This window comes from Carcharhinus amblyrhynchos, chromosome 31 (assembly GCF_965287045.1).
Source record: "Carcharhinus amblyrhynchos chromosome 31, sCarAmb.v2.hapA, whole genome shotgun sequence".
In the NCBI taxonomy this organism is placed as follows: Eukaryota; Metazoa; Chordata; class Chondrichthyes; order Carcharhiniformes; family Carcharhinidae; genus Carcharhinus; species Carcharhinus amblyrhynchos.
The window spans coordinates 9,169,351-9,186,089 of record NC_137354.1 but is presented as its reverse complement, the minus strand read 5'-3'; the positions used below and the strand labels follow the sequence as shown (position 1 = coordinate 9,186,089).

The following is a 16,739-nucleotide window of genomic DNA, read 5'->3' as shown; positions in this document are numbered from 1 at the left end:
GACAGAGGGGGAGAGGCCATCGATCGGCACTGGCCATCAGGGTTGGGAGGGGGTGAGGAGGGGTCAGACTGCTGGCCGGAGGGGGGTGGTGGGGGGGGAGTCAGGACTGCGGGGATGGGGGGCAGTCGAGGCTGCCAGTGTGACGAGGGGAAAATTGGGACAGAGGGACTGAGGGTGGAGGGGGGTTTGAGGCTGTGGGGTGAGGGGGAGGGTAGGTCGAGGTTGGCCTGGGCAGGTTGGGGGGCATGATGTAGAGATGCCGGTGTTGGACTGGAGTAAACACAGTAAAAAGTGTCATAACACCAGGTTAAATTCCAACCAGTTTACCTGAGTGGGTTCGTGATCTGTAGTCCTTTCGGTATCTTGTCTGCTTTCTTGCATCTTTGTAAAAACTTGATGTCTGTGTCAATATGTGCAATCTTCTTGGAGATCCTCTCCACTTGGATCCGGCAGTTTGCGGTGTTGATGGTAGTCATGATGTGGAGATGCAACTGGTTGGACTTTAACCTGGCGTTGTGGGACTTCTTACCAGGTTGGGGGGTGCCAGAGACTGGGCTATGGAGAGGGTGGCACAGCAGGTGATGTTTGGGGGGGGAGGTGGTGGTGTGGTTGAAGGGCTAGCCAGTGTTTGAGCTGGCCAGCGATTGGGAGGCCCGCAGTGCGGGGCCACTGCGCGTGTGTTGATCTTGATACCAACAGATCAGGCCATGCGCAGTGCCCCACTCAGCACTATGCCGTCAGCCTCTCCAGCAAGAGTAGCCCCAGTCCACTGATTTTTGGACTGATTTATGCTGGGGCATTCTGCAGTGCGCAGAGAGTGGGAGATTCATTTTGAAACTCCCACTGAAAAACGCAGCAGGATTTACTCCAGTTATACGAATTTGACATTTTTGTGTCTCAGTGGGAAGGTTCCAACTTTCTTCCCATCACATGGCTGAGCAGAATCTCTCCCACTCTTCCCCCCTGTGATCGGTATGCATTCGAAAGACTCACAGGCTGATAATCAATCTGGTCATGTTATAAGCCTATCCAACCACCACGTCCTGGGGTGGGATTCGAACCCAGATCTTTTGGCTCAGAGTCAGAGATGTTACCCACTCTGCTCACAAGACCTCCCCATTTGATAAGGTAATGTAGGAAAGATGTTTCCACTTGTGGGTGCTGGGGAGTGGGTGCAGTACATAAAAGACCATAACCAGGGGGCACAAATATAAGACAGTCACTAATAAATCCAATCAGGAACTTAAGAGGAACTTCCGTACCAAGACAGTGGTAAGAACCTGCTAACACGTGGAGTAGCTAACACATGGGACAACATGGTGGCAGTGGTTAGCACTGCTGCTTCACAGCCTTAAGACCCGTGTTCAGTTCTGGCCTTGGGTGACTGTGTGGAGTCTCCCCATGTCAACGTAGGTTTCCTCCAGGCGCACTGGTTTCTTCCCACAGTCCAAATACGTGCAGGTTAGGTGGATTGGCCATGTTAAATTGCCTATGTATACTATATAAATCAGGGGGGATTAGCATGTGGGGTTATGGGGTAAGCCTGGCTGAGAGGTGATGTAGACTTGATGGGCTGAATGGCCTCCTTCTGTACTATGAGATCTATGAGTTGGGGTGACTTAGTTGAGGCTGGCATAGGTCAGCCTGGATCGTATTGAATGGTGGGGCAGGCTTAAAGGGCCTGGGGATTTCCCCTTCCTTCTATTTCTTGTGTTCTTTGACTTGCATTTAAGGGGAAGCTACGTGTGAACATGAGGGGGAAAGGAATAGATGGGTACATTGACGGAGCTAGAAGAGTTGGAGTGGAAGGAAGCTCATTTGAAGTGTAAACATCTGCACGGACGAAGACTTGAATGGCCTGTTTCTGTGCTGTAAATTCTGTATAATTCTATGTAAATTGGCCACTTATTCCACACTGGGTCCTAATTTTGTATTGTATTGTTCTTGTGGTGCTTTTTCATTACTTCAGGTTTTCTTTGAGCTTTGAACTAATAATTAGTGCCATGCAATGCTGTAAAAGGTACATTCTGATACCAATTATACTCCAAGAGTGAGCCTGTTTTAAGAAAGGGTTTAAAGACTTGTCGTTGTGCCAGTGTATTTGTGGTAATTTATGTGCAGTAGGATATGCCATGTCTCTGAGTCACAGCAGTACTTTCCAACTTGGGGATCCAGAAAGTACCTGCCTAAAGCTAGTTAAAAACAAGATCGGCAGCCAGTTTCCATTTAGTTGAGCTATGTCCTTTGGTTATGCAAGGTGCCCTCAGTACAGAATCTGCAAGATTCATTGTGAATCTGGTTGAAAAGAGATACGTGTTGTTGAAGTTTTTCATTTTGCACTCATCAGGACAAACACAAGAACGCCAAATTCCCAACAAACACAACAATTTGTAACACAGGGGATGCCAAAATTAGCATCCCTTTGCCTGTTCTTCTTTGACACAACAACAATATAAATAGTTGCGATCGTTTGAAATTGGACATTCTAGCAATTGGCCTGATGAGTGCAAGACAACCTGTCTCTTTTTAGCAGGATTCCAGCTCTGTACAACCAAACTGAAAGCTAGTCTTTGTCTACCTTCTCTGGGTGGCCACCCCATGGAAAATATTGGCAGACTTCTGGGAACCCTCCCTGGTCCTAATTTCCAGAGAGCTGAATCAGTTGTCCAAAAGGTGAGCAATTCCACCACTATGTAAGAACAGTAGTAGGCACAGAATGATTCAGAAATTGAATGACAAAAATTAAGAGCCACTCACTCCAAAGAACTTCACCTGCTCTTACAGGTTTTCAGCATCCAGGAATCCCAATTTTATTAAACTTAGAACCATAGATTCTGTACAATACAGAAGGAGGCCATTTGGCCCATTGAGACTGCACTGACCACAATCTCACCAAAGCCTTATTCCTGTAACCCTCATTTACCCTGCTAATCCACCTGACGCTACAGTCAATTTGCATGATCAATCAATCTAACCGCACATCTTTGGACTGTGGGAGGAAACCGGAGCACCTGGAGGAAACCCACACAGACACGGGGAGAAAGCACAAACTCCACACAGACAGTGACCAGAGGCTGGAATTGAACTTGGGTCCCTGGCGCTGCGAGGCAACAGTACTAACCACTGCACCACCGTAAAGTTTAAAGTTTATTTACCTGTGTTACAAGTAGGCTTACATTAACACTGCAATGAAGTTACTGTGAAAATCCCCTAGTCGCCACACTCCGGCACCTGTGGGGGCACACTGAGGGAGAATTTGGCTTGGCCAAATGCACTTAACCAGCATGTCTTTCGGACTGTGGGAGGAAACCGGAGCACCTGGAGGAAACCCAAGCAGACACGGGGAGAATATGCAAACTCCACACAGACAATCACCCAAGACAAGAACTGAACCCGTGTCCCTGGCACTGAGGCAGCAGTGCTAACCACTGCGCCACTCTGCCACCCATATAAGCCCATGGAAGCTATAGAAATGCAGGTTCTTACTTTAGTAAAGGCAAAGTACTGCAGCTGTTGGAATCTGAAACAAAAACAGAAAACGCTGGAAAATCTCAGCAGGTCTGAGAGCATCTGTGGAGAAAGAGCAGAGTCAATGTTTCTGGTCTGAATGATGAAGCTCTGACGAAGGGTCATCCAAACTTGAAACATTGGCTCTATTCTCTCTCCTCAGATGCTGTCAGACCTGCTGAGAGTTTCCAGGATTTTACTTTCCTTAATAGGAAAGGTTCCAGGTTGTAAATTAATGATGAAACAGAAAATGCTGGAAATACTCAGCAGGTCACAGGACATCTGTGGATTCCCCACAGAGGCTGCCTGACCGGCTGAGTACTCTCAGCATTTTCTGTTGATGTTTCAGATTTCCAGCATGTGCCAAATATTGCCCTTACGTGGTGAACATGACACTTTGCACGTGTGAAAATAGTTTTGGGAACGTTGGACCTTTTGAATCACAGAAAGAGAGAAAGGATTGCCCTGAGTTGGAACCTTTTACAACCTTTGAAATCGCCTCAAAGCAACATGTTTATTTGGTAGCAGGAGCTTTTGGATTGCTGCCCCTTCATCAGGAAAGGAAGCAGAGCTCCAAAAGCTCATGCTACCAAATAAGCCTGTTGGACTTTAATCTGATGTTATTCTTACTGTGCCGACTCTAGACCAGCGCCAGCAATTCCACATCACCCCAGAATAAGTGTTTTTGCGGTGGAGTTTTGGTTGAAATGTAGGAATTGTGGCAGCCAATTTGTATACAGCAAGACCGCACCATCGGAAATTCATAATGACCAGATCATTGTCTCATCTGTCATATCAGAGATAAATATTGGTCGGAACACTGGTCAAACTCCTCTTTGCCTTGGGCTTATTTGCAAGAACATAAGAAACAGCAACAAGAGTAGACCACACAGGCCAAGAGCATGCTCTACCATTCAATACATTCAAGGCAAGGCAGTGGCATACCAGGATTTTCACTGGACTAATAACCCAGACACACAGGGTAATGCTTTGGAAACCTGGGTTCAAATCCCACCATGGCTTTGGGTGAAATTTGAATTTGGTAAATAATTTGGAATTAAAAGTCTAGCGATGACCATGAAATCAAATCATTGTTGTAAAAATCCATCTAGTTTGCTAATGTCTCCTTTGGGAAGGAAATCTGCCATCCTTACCTGGTCTGGCTACAGGTGACTCCAGATCCACAGCAGTGTGGTTGGCTATTAACTACCCTCTGCAATGACTTAGCAAGGCACTTAGTTCAAGGGTGATTAGGGATGGGCAATGATGCCCACATTCCATCAAAGTATTAAAACAAATCTTGGGTTTCCGCTCCATTTTCTCATCTACGCCTTAATATTCCTTAATTCCCTGACAGACCAAAAGTCTATCCCAGTCTTAAATATATTCAATGATGTAGCAACCACAACCCTCTAGAGCGGAGAATTCCAAAGATTCAAGATCAAACCTCTTCAAAATCTTGCAAAGGGATTGTCTCTCATTCTTCTAAACTCCAGAGAATATTAGCCCGATGCCCTCAGCCTCGTATTATTGGACAACCCCTTCATCGCAGGGACTCAGTCGCACCTCCTTGGAAAGTGGACAGGGGCCTCAGATCGAGGTTCCAGCTTTAAGGTAGCCCCTCTGCTGCCCTCCTGAAGTACTGCACTGCAGTACTATCCAAATCTCTGGGGTGAAACTTGAAGCCACAAGCAGAGGCGAGAATTGCCAACTGAGCCATGACTGATTGTTGAACGATTCACCTAGCAGAATGCCCCTAGGGGAGGTTTACAATTAACAATATAAATAGAGTGTAAAGTGTGCAGAGTATCTAGTATGCTAATTATAGTGCCCTATCTTGTAAACTAATAATTGTGTGGTTACGCACGCCACCCAAAACACATTTGGACACCTGGGAGCTTTGGGAACCTATCATTGTCCCCATTTATTTTCTCCATGGCAACACCTCAGCCAGAGTTGACCTGTCAACCAATCAGCATTATTTTCTCCTGTAGTGTAAATTGACCTGATTTTGAAATTTGGTATTCTTGCATTTATCCTGAGGAGAGCAAGATGAAAAACATCATAACATGGCTCACATTCCAGCAACATACAATTTATAAAATTGAGAAGTACAGCATGGAAACAGGCCATTTGGCCCAACCACTCCATGCTGGCCATGGTACTCTCCCAAATAGTCCCAATTGCCCACATTTGGCCCATATCCCTCTAATCCTTTCCCATCCATGTACTTATTGAAGTGCTTTTTAAATGTTGCCATTGTACCTGTATTGAGCAGCATGGTGGCACAGTGGTTAGCACTGCTGCCTCACAGTGCCAGGGACCCGGGTTTGATACCCGGCTTGGGTCACCTTCTGTGTGGAGTTTGCACATTCTCCCCGTGTCTGCCTGGGTTTCCTCCAGGTGCTCCAGTTTCCTCCCACAGTCCAAAGATGGGCTGGTTAGGTGAATTGGCCATTTTAAATAATCTTTTAGTGTCAGGGGGACTAGCTAGGGTAAATGCATTGGGTTATGGGGATAAGGCTTGGGTGGGTTGTGGTCAGTGCAGACTTGATGGGCTGAACGGCCTCCTTCTGCACTGTAGGATTCTATGATTCTGCCTCAAATGCTTTCTATGGCAGCTCATTCCATATTGCACTACCCTCTGCGTGAAGAAGTTACCCCTCAGCTCCCTTTTAAATCTTTCCCCTCTCACCTCAAACCTATGCCCTGTAGTCTTCAATTCCACCTCCCCGAGAAAAATACCATGAGTGGGATTTTACGATCTTGCTCATCCCAAAACCGTAAAATCCTGCCTGAGGTCAATGGACCTTTCCATTCTGCGCCCCTCGCCTGCTCCAATTCCCATGGTGGGTGGGACAGTATAATTCCGGGCTATGTGTGTTCATCCTATCTATGCCCCTCGTGATGTTCTCCACCTCAGTTACGTCACCCCTCATTTTCCTACGTTCCAAGGAATAAAGTCCTAGCCTGGCCAAGCTCCCCCTATAACTCAGGCCCACCAGTCCTGGCAACATCCTCGTAAAATTTATATTATCCGTTTCGCCATAAAATGTGGACATATACAAGAAGCATGACACAAACATGCAACATGAAGACTGCTTGGGGTAACTAACCTGTTGACCCAGTGCAATTAGGAAGCGGCAACGAATCATAACACAATGGGATTATGGATCTGTTACAGGTCATCAGAGTTATTAAACATGTATAACCCCACACAGTAATTTAGTAAAAATAATACCTCTGTGCGCACTTCCTGTCAACTGGCAGGAGGATGTAATTACAGCATGACAAGTTTACATGGGCAATTTCCATTATAAGTATGGTCCTAATGACAATATATAACATAGGGCGATTTAGAAATTATGCACTAGAATGGGGGCTAATGAATTGATCTGGATTTGTGAACACAACTCTTCACTCACCCGAAGAAGGAGTGAAAGCTCGTGCTACCAAATAAACCTGTCGGACTTTAACCTGGTGTTGTAAGACTTCTTACTGGGCTAACAAATTAACAGTCTTTACACCTCTCTCTTTTCTTATTTCCAGTTACTCCAATTAAAGAGGCTGATAATTAATTAGTGCCGACCTGGATTCATGACAAAGTGGCTATCAAGGGCTTCAACATGGATCCCATTGGTGGGATCTGACCTTCTAATCTTACCCCACCCGAAGGTCACGCTTGACTCAGGCTTCCCCTGAGCAGTAACATCATGTCGGGTGAACCAGTTTCCCAGTATAGTGTAAGAATGGTACTGTAAGTACTGTAATTCTTGTTTGGATGCCCCCTACAAGTATTAATTGGCCTACTCCATCCCCACCCCAGTCCCATGCCAGAACAGCTGTGAAACTCCTTCTGAGTTTTAACCATAACGTTTCCGCTGGCATTGCACAGGATAAGTGGAAGTGGTGCATTTCTTCCCCCCCCTCCACCGCCACCACACACCCTGGCTAATAACTTACTGCCGTGTTATTCCCCTTTTAACGTGTGCCAGTTACAACCCTCACAGTCGAACTTCAAGAAATTTGGAGAACTTTAGTTGTGTCCTTTAACTTTTTTTTCCTGAAGGGGAGGTGGATTAAAAAGCAAGAGGTAACTTTTTAATAAAAGCACATTTCTGATGCTAAACGTGCACTGTGTGAGATAGTTTTACCACTCTTGCAACATTTAAAATGTTTTGGTTTTTTTTTCCAGAGAGGGTGGGGAACGGGAGAAGAGCACCTTTACGATAAGTTTCTGCAGGCGAGCTGTGTGTGAGAGCAGTCAGCGTTCAGGATCTACTCACGTCCTGCAGCTAGCAGCTCACTCTCTCTCTCTCTCTCTCTCGTAATCTCGCGTTAGTGGCTTTGTCTACCTCCCTACAAACTGACAGGCGAGTGCATGCAAACCAATTCCAGGATTTTCATTTCAACATGGCCACTACCGCAACGTGTACCAGGTTTAGCGACGAGTACCAGTTGTATGAAGAGCTAGGAAAGTATGCTGCCTTTTCCTTTTACCCCCTCTTTCTTTCCCCCCTCCTCTTACCCCTGCAGAAACTGTCCCAGTCCAGCTGTTGTCTGTCTCTCCTCCCTTGTTTTTGACCCCCCCCTACCCCTTTTCTTCCTCCTTGTACACTTCTGGATTAAAATCCCTCTTATCTCTCTCTCTCTCTCTTTTTCCCCCTCTCTATCCATACCCACCCCTCCCCCCCACTTTTCCTTAGGGGTGCCTTTTCCGTCGTTCGCAGATGTGTTAAATTATCCACGGGGCAGGAGTACGCTGCAAAGATTATTAACACCAAGAAACTGTCTGCCAGAGGTGAGTGACTGGGCAGGTTGTGGAGGGGGGTTTTGTCTCTGGCGTTCGGTGGGTGGGGGTTGGTTTGAGACAGGGAAGGATTTAATGTCAGCATCACCAAGGTGGAAGTGTCTGAACAATATATCCATCTGTATCCACCCAACCTCCCTCCTGGTTCGGTTCACTTAAAACGTTGACAGTGTGTGTGGGTCACAGAAGGGGGAGCAGGATTAGATTATCTGTCCAGCATTTCTGATACTTAACAAGTAAATTGCTGCCCTGAAGATGGAAATGGTGTACATTGTGTGTTTTCCAAATCCCGCTTCCAACGGCCTCTATTTAACACACATGTGATCAGTGTGTGTGTGTGTGGATGCTGTCCTTACCAAGTATCTTTTTGATAGTCTTTTGTAAAAGTTTAATACAGCCTTTGCCACTTGGTGTAGGGGGGGGGGTCTCTTTCTGGGCTTTGACCTATCTCTCTAACTCAAGTTGATGTATGGAATAGAATTTGTACAAGTAGAATGTTCTGTGCAAGAGCCTTCCTTGTTTGTGTTGTGTTGTGGTATGGTGTGGGAGGGGGTGTAAGGAGGAAGCTGGTACAGTAACATAGAGTGAGGTTTACCACTTCTTCTTGCCCCAAAGTGGTCCATTTAAATTGTATTTATACAAACAGTGAGTGCTACAATGTAAAGCAGACAGCTCCCCCCCCCACCCAAACTTTAAATAATTCAGGCGGGGACTTCGTGGTGACCGGAACAAGTGCATAATTACTACCAGACGGATCTGTTACCAAACACACAAGACCCGCAACCCCACCAAGTTCAAACTCTCACCCGCGGTTAAAAGACCCAGGCTGGTTGAATTAACACTTCTGTGAGCTGCTGTGTTACCCTTCCCGACTGTGTGCTGTATCTGGGAGGCTCTCTCTCTCTCACCACAAACTCTCTTCCAATGTACCCGGGGAATGGAGATATTTTATTCTGGCCTGGAAGTTTAAACCTCCATCCACAGCTCGGGGATGTTCAGGTGTTGACAGAAACAGGTTAAATAAATAGATTGCCTCTTAAGAGGAGGGAAAGAAATAAACAAAAGCAGCATTCATTCATTGTCCTAGATTCTGAGCCCCCTGTAAAAGTTCCATGGAAGGCAAATCGACCTGGTCTGGTTAAGCCCCCCCCCCCTCCCCTTCTCTCGTAGGGCTAAAACCCCAATTGTGTACCTAAAGAAAGTGAATTACAGGGAGATTGTGATTATTAGAAAGGTGGTGGGAGGGGTGAATTGTAATCTAGAGGCAGGGCGGGGAAACTCTGTCTGCTTTGAACGGGGGGGGGGGGTGCGGTGGGAATGTTCCTTTTGTTTATTCCATTTGGCAGAGAGGGTTAAGGGGGAGGTCAGTAGCCTTGTTTGGGGGTCACTTCAGCCGCAATGCAGGTGTGGGAGCCGCGAAGGGAAGGGAGGGGTAATCGGATTATTTATCACTGTACCTGCAGACATTGGGGGGGGGGGGGGGTAGGGAGGGAGGGAGAGAGAGAGAGAGTGAACGCTTTGCAAACAAAAAAAATCCCCCCCCCCCCCCCCAGTCCTGTTGCAGTGCCCTAGCTCAAAGCAAGAGAGATAAAAGGACGTGTGGCGTTCTGCCTTCTCCTGTCTCCCACTCCCCTCTCTCTCAGTCCGGGAGATGAATCACACTGTCCATGTCTAAACCACGCACTGGCTGCGACACAAGTGGCTATTTTTAGCCATTCTCTTATTTGATTTAGCGATGTCACTAGCTGTAAATGTCACAGGCTTCCGAATAGCTTCTGGGGGTCAGCACGTTTACAGTTTGGTGGGATCTCTATCCCCTTCCGGGGGGAGGGGGGTAACAAAAGGGAGGCAAGAGATGTCCAAAAAGAAACTGAAAAGTATGGATTGTATTTTGTCATTCCCCTTTGTAATAAAGCAGTATTCCTCTCTACCTTTCCTCCTGTAACCACCTCCCCCCCCCCCCTCCCCACTTTAACATCTTATGTTAATATGCAATCAGTAGTGCAGACGATAGTTGGAATTCTGCAGACAGTGTATTGGGGACACTGCTGGTGACTGACTTCCTGACGTTCTGTAGTTTTGTAAAAGTGAGTGCTTTCAGGGGTAATTTTGGGAAGCGGCGGCAGGGGACGCTCGGATAACTCTCCTTTGCTTAAACCACTGGAGCTTTTGCTACAGGGCAGTTGCTTGTTGGCAGCCTTGCTTCAGCAGATGCACACAGCACGACTGTGTGAGAATGATCCACCCCTCTTTGTTTTCATAGGGTTTCTTGCAAGAATTTTTTTAAAAAATATGATGTTAACAGCATCTGGGATTAATCTCTCCACATCAGTTTGGGGTAGGGGTGTGAATTTGCATTCCAAAGGTGACAGACCCAATGACATTGTCAATCTTTAAAATTCCCTACATTGTCCAAATTACTTTTCTTTCCCTCTCATCTACTGCCACTCCTCTATTCTGTACCGGATGACTTGCTGTGGCCAGGAGAGCCCACAGAAGCGACCAGGAGGCCAGTTCTCTGCACTTAAGAGGCAGTTTTAGCTTGAGACTGGGAGAGCTCTGTGTGTATGTGTGGGGAAACTGCGTCTCTTGCTCTATGCTGCAGTGCATCAGTGCCCGAATATGTGCACTATGCCATCAGCCTGTCATATTGCTGCATGTGCATATTCATTCTCTCTCTCTCTCCCTTCCTCCTGGGCACAACATGCCTCTAACTAATCTGTCAAACTGGTTGGCCAACAATCTTTGCCATTGCATCATTCTGCCTTTTTAATAGAGGTGTCTGAAGACATGATTTGCAAAAAGCAAATATGCACAGTGGTTAGCACTGCTGTCGCACAGTGCCAGGGATCCCGCTTCGATTCCTGGCTTGGGTCGGTGTGCAGAGTCTGCACGTTCTCTCTGTGTCTGCGTGGATTTCCTCTGGGTGCTTCTGTTTCCTTCCACAGTCTAAAAGATGTGCTGGTTAGGTGCATTGGCCATGCTAAATCCTCCCTCAGCATACCTGAACAGGCGTGTGAGTGTGGTGTCTAGAGGATTTTCACAGTAACTTCGTTACAGAGTTAATGTAAGCCTACTTAGAGTCATATAGGTTTACAGCATGGAAATGGGCCCTTCACTCTAACTTGTCCATGCTGCCCATATTTTAAATTACTAAGCTAATCCCAATTGCCCACGTTGACCCATATCTGTCTATATTCATCTTACCCACATAATGGTCTAAATGTTTTAAAAAGGCATTAATAAATAAAATAAATTGCTGTATTACTGCCCCCCCCCCCCCCAAACTTAGAATCCTTTGCCACTGCTTGCCAATCTTCCTGGCTTCCCAATAAGAGAATGAAGGCAAACTAATTATAAAGGGTACCTTTTGGGACTTAATTTGTAGCCTTCTATTTGGGAATCAATTCGAGATATTTGATTGAACATCTCCCATTTTGCCTTTTATATGTTCCCATCCTTTATCTTCTCACAAAGCTGGGAGTTTTTTGATGATTTTGGTTCCATTGGTAACAGAATCTCCCCACATGATAATTTGCATGAGTGTGCACAATTAACATTGGGAGGCTAATTGACTGAGGAGGTGTGTTACCAAGGAGAATAAACTTGCAGATGAGCTTTCTCATAGTGGGTCATTGTAGGAATCCTGAGGAAGAACTCTGGTCAATTCTCCTGTCTGCCTGCCTTGGAGCTACACCTACCGGTGAGATCGTATCCTGGTGTGTCACGCTCGTTCGACTTGCTCCATCTGCACAGTGGTTGTTGTATTGGAGGTGTGCCATAGGGTGGCACATTGGTTAGCACTGCTGCCTCACAGCGCCAGGGACCCAGGTTCGATTCCCGACTTGGGTCACTGTCTGTGCAGAGTTTGCACCTTCTCCCTGTGTCTGCGCGGGTTTCCTCCGGGTGCTCCAGTTTCCTCCACATTCCGAAAGGCGTGTTGGTCATGCTAAATTCCCCCTCAGTGCATCCGAACAGGCGTTCCAGTGTGATGACTAGGGGATTTTCACAGCAACTTCATTGCAGTGTTAATGTAAGCCTACTTGTGACACTAAAATAAACTTTAATGAAACTGGGATTCCTGGGTGCTGAAAACCTGTAACAGCGTCGGTAGCTCATCTCTAACTGTCCATCATCCAACTATACTTAGCCCCTCTTTCTGCCGTCTCCACTTTACTCTCTGGAAATGATCTCTGCGGTTTTTCAGCTCTGATCAACTGGCTGAAATTCTGACATGTCTTTTTCTGGAGGTCATTTTTGTTCTTGCTGTTTTGAGCACTTCTTCCTTTGCCTTATAGACTGCAGATGGAATTTTCAGCACACGTCTTAGAACCTACATTTCAAAGGTCTTTACTTAGTGTCCAGGTTCCCAAGGCAGACGGGAAAGCCGATTGGAATGTAGCATCTTGAGTTTCTTTCCTTGTTTGAGGCACAAGATTTCTTGACAGCACACCCTTTGTCCTCACACCATTGCTTCTGGCTGTCCTTCAGCATTGTATCTGCCATTTTCTTTGATAACTTTTGTCTGTTCGGGACAAGTGATATCTACTTCCAGTGTGACACCGTCCTCTTCAATCTCCACTCTGGACATTTTCATAGAACCATAGAATTCTGACAGTGCAGGAGGAGGCCATTCGGCCCATCAAGTCTGTACTGATCGCAATCCCACCCAGGCCGTATTCTGTAAGCTCACATGTTTACCTTGGCGATCCCCCTGACAGGGTTAATTTAGCTTGGCCAATCAACCTAACTGGCACATCTTTGGACTATGGGAGAAAACCGGAACACCCGGAGGAAACCCATGCAGACATAGGTTTCAAAACTGAGATTTGAAGGATTTTTGTTAAATGAGGGTATCAGGGTGTATGGATTCCAGGCAGGTTGCTGGAGTTGTTAGCCGATTGGATATGTAATCTCGTTGAGTTGCGGAGCAGGCTCCAGGAGGCGGAATGGCCTACTGCTGTTCCTATGCTCCAGCATCCTCCACACAGGCTGGGGATCAAACCTACAACTTTCTTTACCTGCGTGGCCCTGTACTACACCAGTCAGCTCATCTATTCACCTGGTTGAGAGGACACCATGTTTTGTTTGGAAAGGAGTATGAACAATTGTTCCATATATTAAGAAACAACATTATAGAGGTTTACAGCATGGAAACAGGCCCTTCGGCCCAACTTGTCCATGCCACCCCCTCTTTTTTTTTTAAACCCCAAAGCTAGTTCCAGTTGCCTCTGTTTATAGAGTCAGAGATAAGGGCCTATCATTAAACAAACCTACTCTTATGGCTGAAAGTTTACTAGTCAAATAGCTTGATTTTTTTTTTTTCCCCCCAAAATATGTACACTTTGTTACCTCTCCGAGAAACCTCTTGGTTTGGTTCATCATCTGGCACAATGGTTAGCACTGCTGCCTCACAGCACCAGGGATCCAGGTTCGATTCCTGACTTGGGGCACTGTTCTCCCTGTGTCTGCGTGGGTTTCCCCTGGGTGCTCCGGTTTCCTCCTGCAGTCCGAAAGGCCGTGCTAAATTCTCCCTCAGTGTACTTGAACAGGAGTGTGGTGACCAGGAGATTTTCACAGCCAACTTCACTGCAGTGTTAATGTAAGCCTACTTGTGACACTAATAAATAAACTTAAACATCTTTCACTGAATTTTATAGTTCTGAATCTAGATTTGACCAAGGCTGTTCATTAAGGAAGTCTAGGGATCTCACAGATTGAGGGTAACCTGTCTAGAGTTGGGATTTAATGCGGTCTATCACAGTCTTTCTGCAAACTTCTACATGTTTAGTCCCTGGCATAGCTCCAGATGTTTTTAACCTGAAGACCGTAAACTATTCCTCAAATGTTAAGCAGTTTGTGCCCATATTCTGCAAAACCTGGACAGCGTTCCAGCTTGGGCCAAGTGGCAAGAAACATCTTGAACAAGAGAGCCAAACCACACCTCTTTTTACAATTGTCAAATCAACATTACAATCGTCAAGTTCCCCATCATCAACATCCTGAGGGTTGACCAGAAACTGTGCTGAACCTGCCGTGTAAAGGCTGTGATTGTAGGACCAGGTTGGGGCTGGGAATTCTGCAGTGAATATCTCACCCCTGACTTCCCCGAAGTCTATTTGCCATCTACAGGGCAGTAGTCAAGGATGTGATGGAATACTCTCCAGTTGCCCGGATGAGTGCAGCTCCAACAACTCTCTGCCCATTTTCAAGGACAAATATGTTTACTTGACTGGCATCCTATCCACTACTTTAAACATTCATTCACTCTGCCACCAGTGCCTGGTGGCAACAGCGGGCACCATTTGCAAGATGCACCGCAGCAATTGACCAAGATGTCTTCAAAGCATCTTCCAAATCCGTGACCTCTATCATCTAGAAGGAGGAGGACCACTTGAAAATTTCTTTCCAGTTCACAAATCACCCTCACTTGGCAATGTATTGCTGTTCCTTTTGTTATTGCTGGGTTAAAGTCCTGCAGCTCCATATCTTACACCAGTGTGGGGGTGTCTTGCAGCATGTGGCTTGCAGCCGTGCAAGAAATTGGCTTACTACCATCTTTTGGAGGGCAGTTAGTGATGATTAATAAATGTTGACCAGGCCAGCATTGCCCATTGTTGTCCATGGAAGAATAAAACAAAGGCAAATTCTCTTCCTCCAATTTCTATTTCCTTTATAACTTTAGATGCAGTACTTGTGCCAGAAAGAGAGAGATGTTGCTAAGCTTTTTGTCTTGCACCTGTCAAAGTAAATTCACAAAAATACCAAATTTCAAGTGATCACAATTTGTATTGCTGGAAAATGGGTGCTGATTGGTTAGCAAGGTGACTCTAATTGGCCAAGGAGTTGCCATGGAGAAAGCAACAAGGAGCTACAGGCTCCCCAAGCTCCCTGCTAATAGCAGCTTATACTTCCCCATTGGCTAGTGTGTTGCCATGACGGAAGCAATCCATCACCTTGCCAACCAATCGATACCCTCTCCTGTAATATAAATTGTTGTGATTGTTTGCAACATGGCATGATTGTGTTTATCCTGATGAGTGCAAGATGAAAAGTTTCGACGACATGTCTCTCTTTTTTTGTCAGCAATATTTAAGTTCTGTCCTACCAAGTAACTGATGAGTGACTAGTTGAGTTTGAATTCCATGAGTGACAACTTCAAAAGGTAACAAAAGACTTGCCCCTGCTCACTATAGAGGGGGGCAGCTAAAAGCTTGGAACTCTGTCGCTGAGTTCTTTGTCTCGATGCAAATCTCGGTGGATAAGCCACAGCTTGAAGCATCATTTGGCAAGTATGTTGTGTGTGGCAAGGTCTGACAAACAATGAACACAAAAAAAACACCAGACATTGGCAATAAAACCAGGAGGAGCTGGGAATACTCAGCAGGTCTGGCAGTGTCTGTAGATCGGTTGGACTTAAACCTGGTGTTGTCAGACTTTTTACTGTGTTTACCCCAGTCCAACGCCAGCATATCCACATCGAGAGAGAGAGAGAGAGAGAGACAGAGTTAACGTTTCAGGTCAAGCTCTGTTTCTTGCCCCTTGTATGCTGCCAGACCTGCTGAGTATTTCCAGCATTTTGACTTCATAAAAAAGTGCTCAGAAGGTGCATGTGTTTGAGGAACTATATGTACCTTATCTGTCTGGAAAATAAAGACAGTGCAGTCTTGATGGGCCAAATGATCGCCTCCTGTCCAGTCAGGATTTTACGTCCATCAACTCTTACAGAATGTGCCACTTGTAATAATCGGGGTGCAGTGCTTTGGGGGCCTTTTAAATATAGCTATAACGCCTCTGGAATGAAAAGATATTTATTCTGCCCTGTCCTTATTCAAGGTGGGTTGGTTAGCACAGTTGGCTGGTTTGTGATGCAGAGTGATGGGTTCAATTCCTGTAACTAGCTGAGTTATTCATGAAGGCCCCGCCTTCTCTAACTTTCACCCTCACCTGAGGTGTGGTGGTCCTCAGGTTAAGTTGGTTCTTCGCTCCCGGGTTCAATCCCAGCCTTGGGATTGTAGCTGCCTGCACGTTCTCCCCATGTCTGCGTGGGTTTGTTCCGGTTTCCTTCCACGTTCCAAAGATGTGCAGGTTAGATTGATTGGCCGTGCTAAATTGACTCTACTGTCAGGGGATTAACAGAATGGGGTTACGGGAATAGGGCCTGGGTGGTCCATGCAAACTTGATGGGCCGAATGGCCTCCTTCTGCACTGTAGGGATTCTAAGGTTTGGTTAGAGAACATGAAATGAAAGCAGGGTTTGTGTTGACCAGTCTAGGTGCGCAAGTGTTAGCCTGGCTGTGTAAATGTGGCTGCTTTAAGCTGTGGTGTGGCTGGTCAGATTTGCTGATGCCCCAGGTGAGAGTGAACTTTGGCAGCACTTACTGCTGGGTGGTACACCACACTCCTTGGCTGGTGACGGGGT

At 46.2% G+C, this 16,739-nt stretch overlaps 1 protein-coding gene across 5 annotated transcripts in view; it reads left to right on the top strand.

Annotated features, from left to right (window-relative positions):
- The first annotated feature begins 7,817 nt into the window (after positions 1-7,817).
- Positions 7,818-16,739, top strand: part of camk2g2 (calcium/calmodulin-dependent protein kinase (CaM kinase) II gamma 2) — a 409,466-nt gene continuing 400,544 nt past the window's right edge. The window contains exons 1-2 of one of the 5 annotated variants that reach the window (XM_080215915.1): positions 7,818-7,985; positions 8,214-8,308. In XM_080215915.1, coding sequence (XP_080072041.1) covers positions 7,921-7,985; positions 8,214-8,308 — 160 coding nt within the window. In that variant the 5' untranslated portion in view covers positions 7,818-7,920. The remainder of the gene's footprint in view (positions 7,986-8,213; positions 8,309-16,739) is intronic. The other 4 variants (XM_080215910.1, XM_080215911.1, XM_080215912.1 and 1 more) reach the window with 4 other exon arrangements.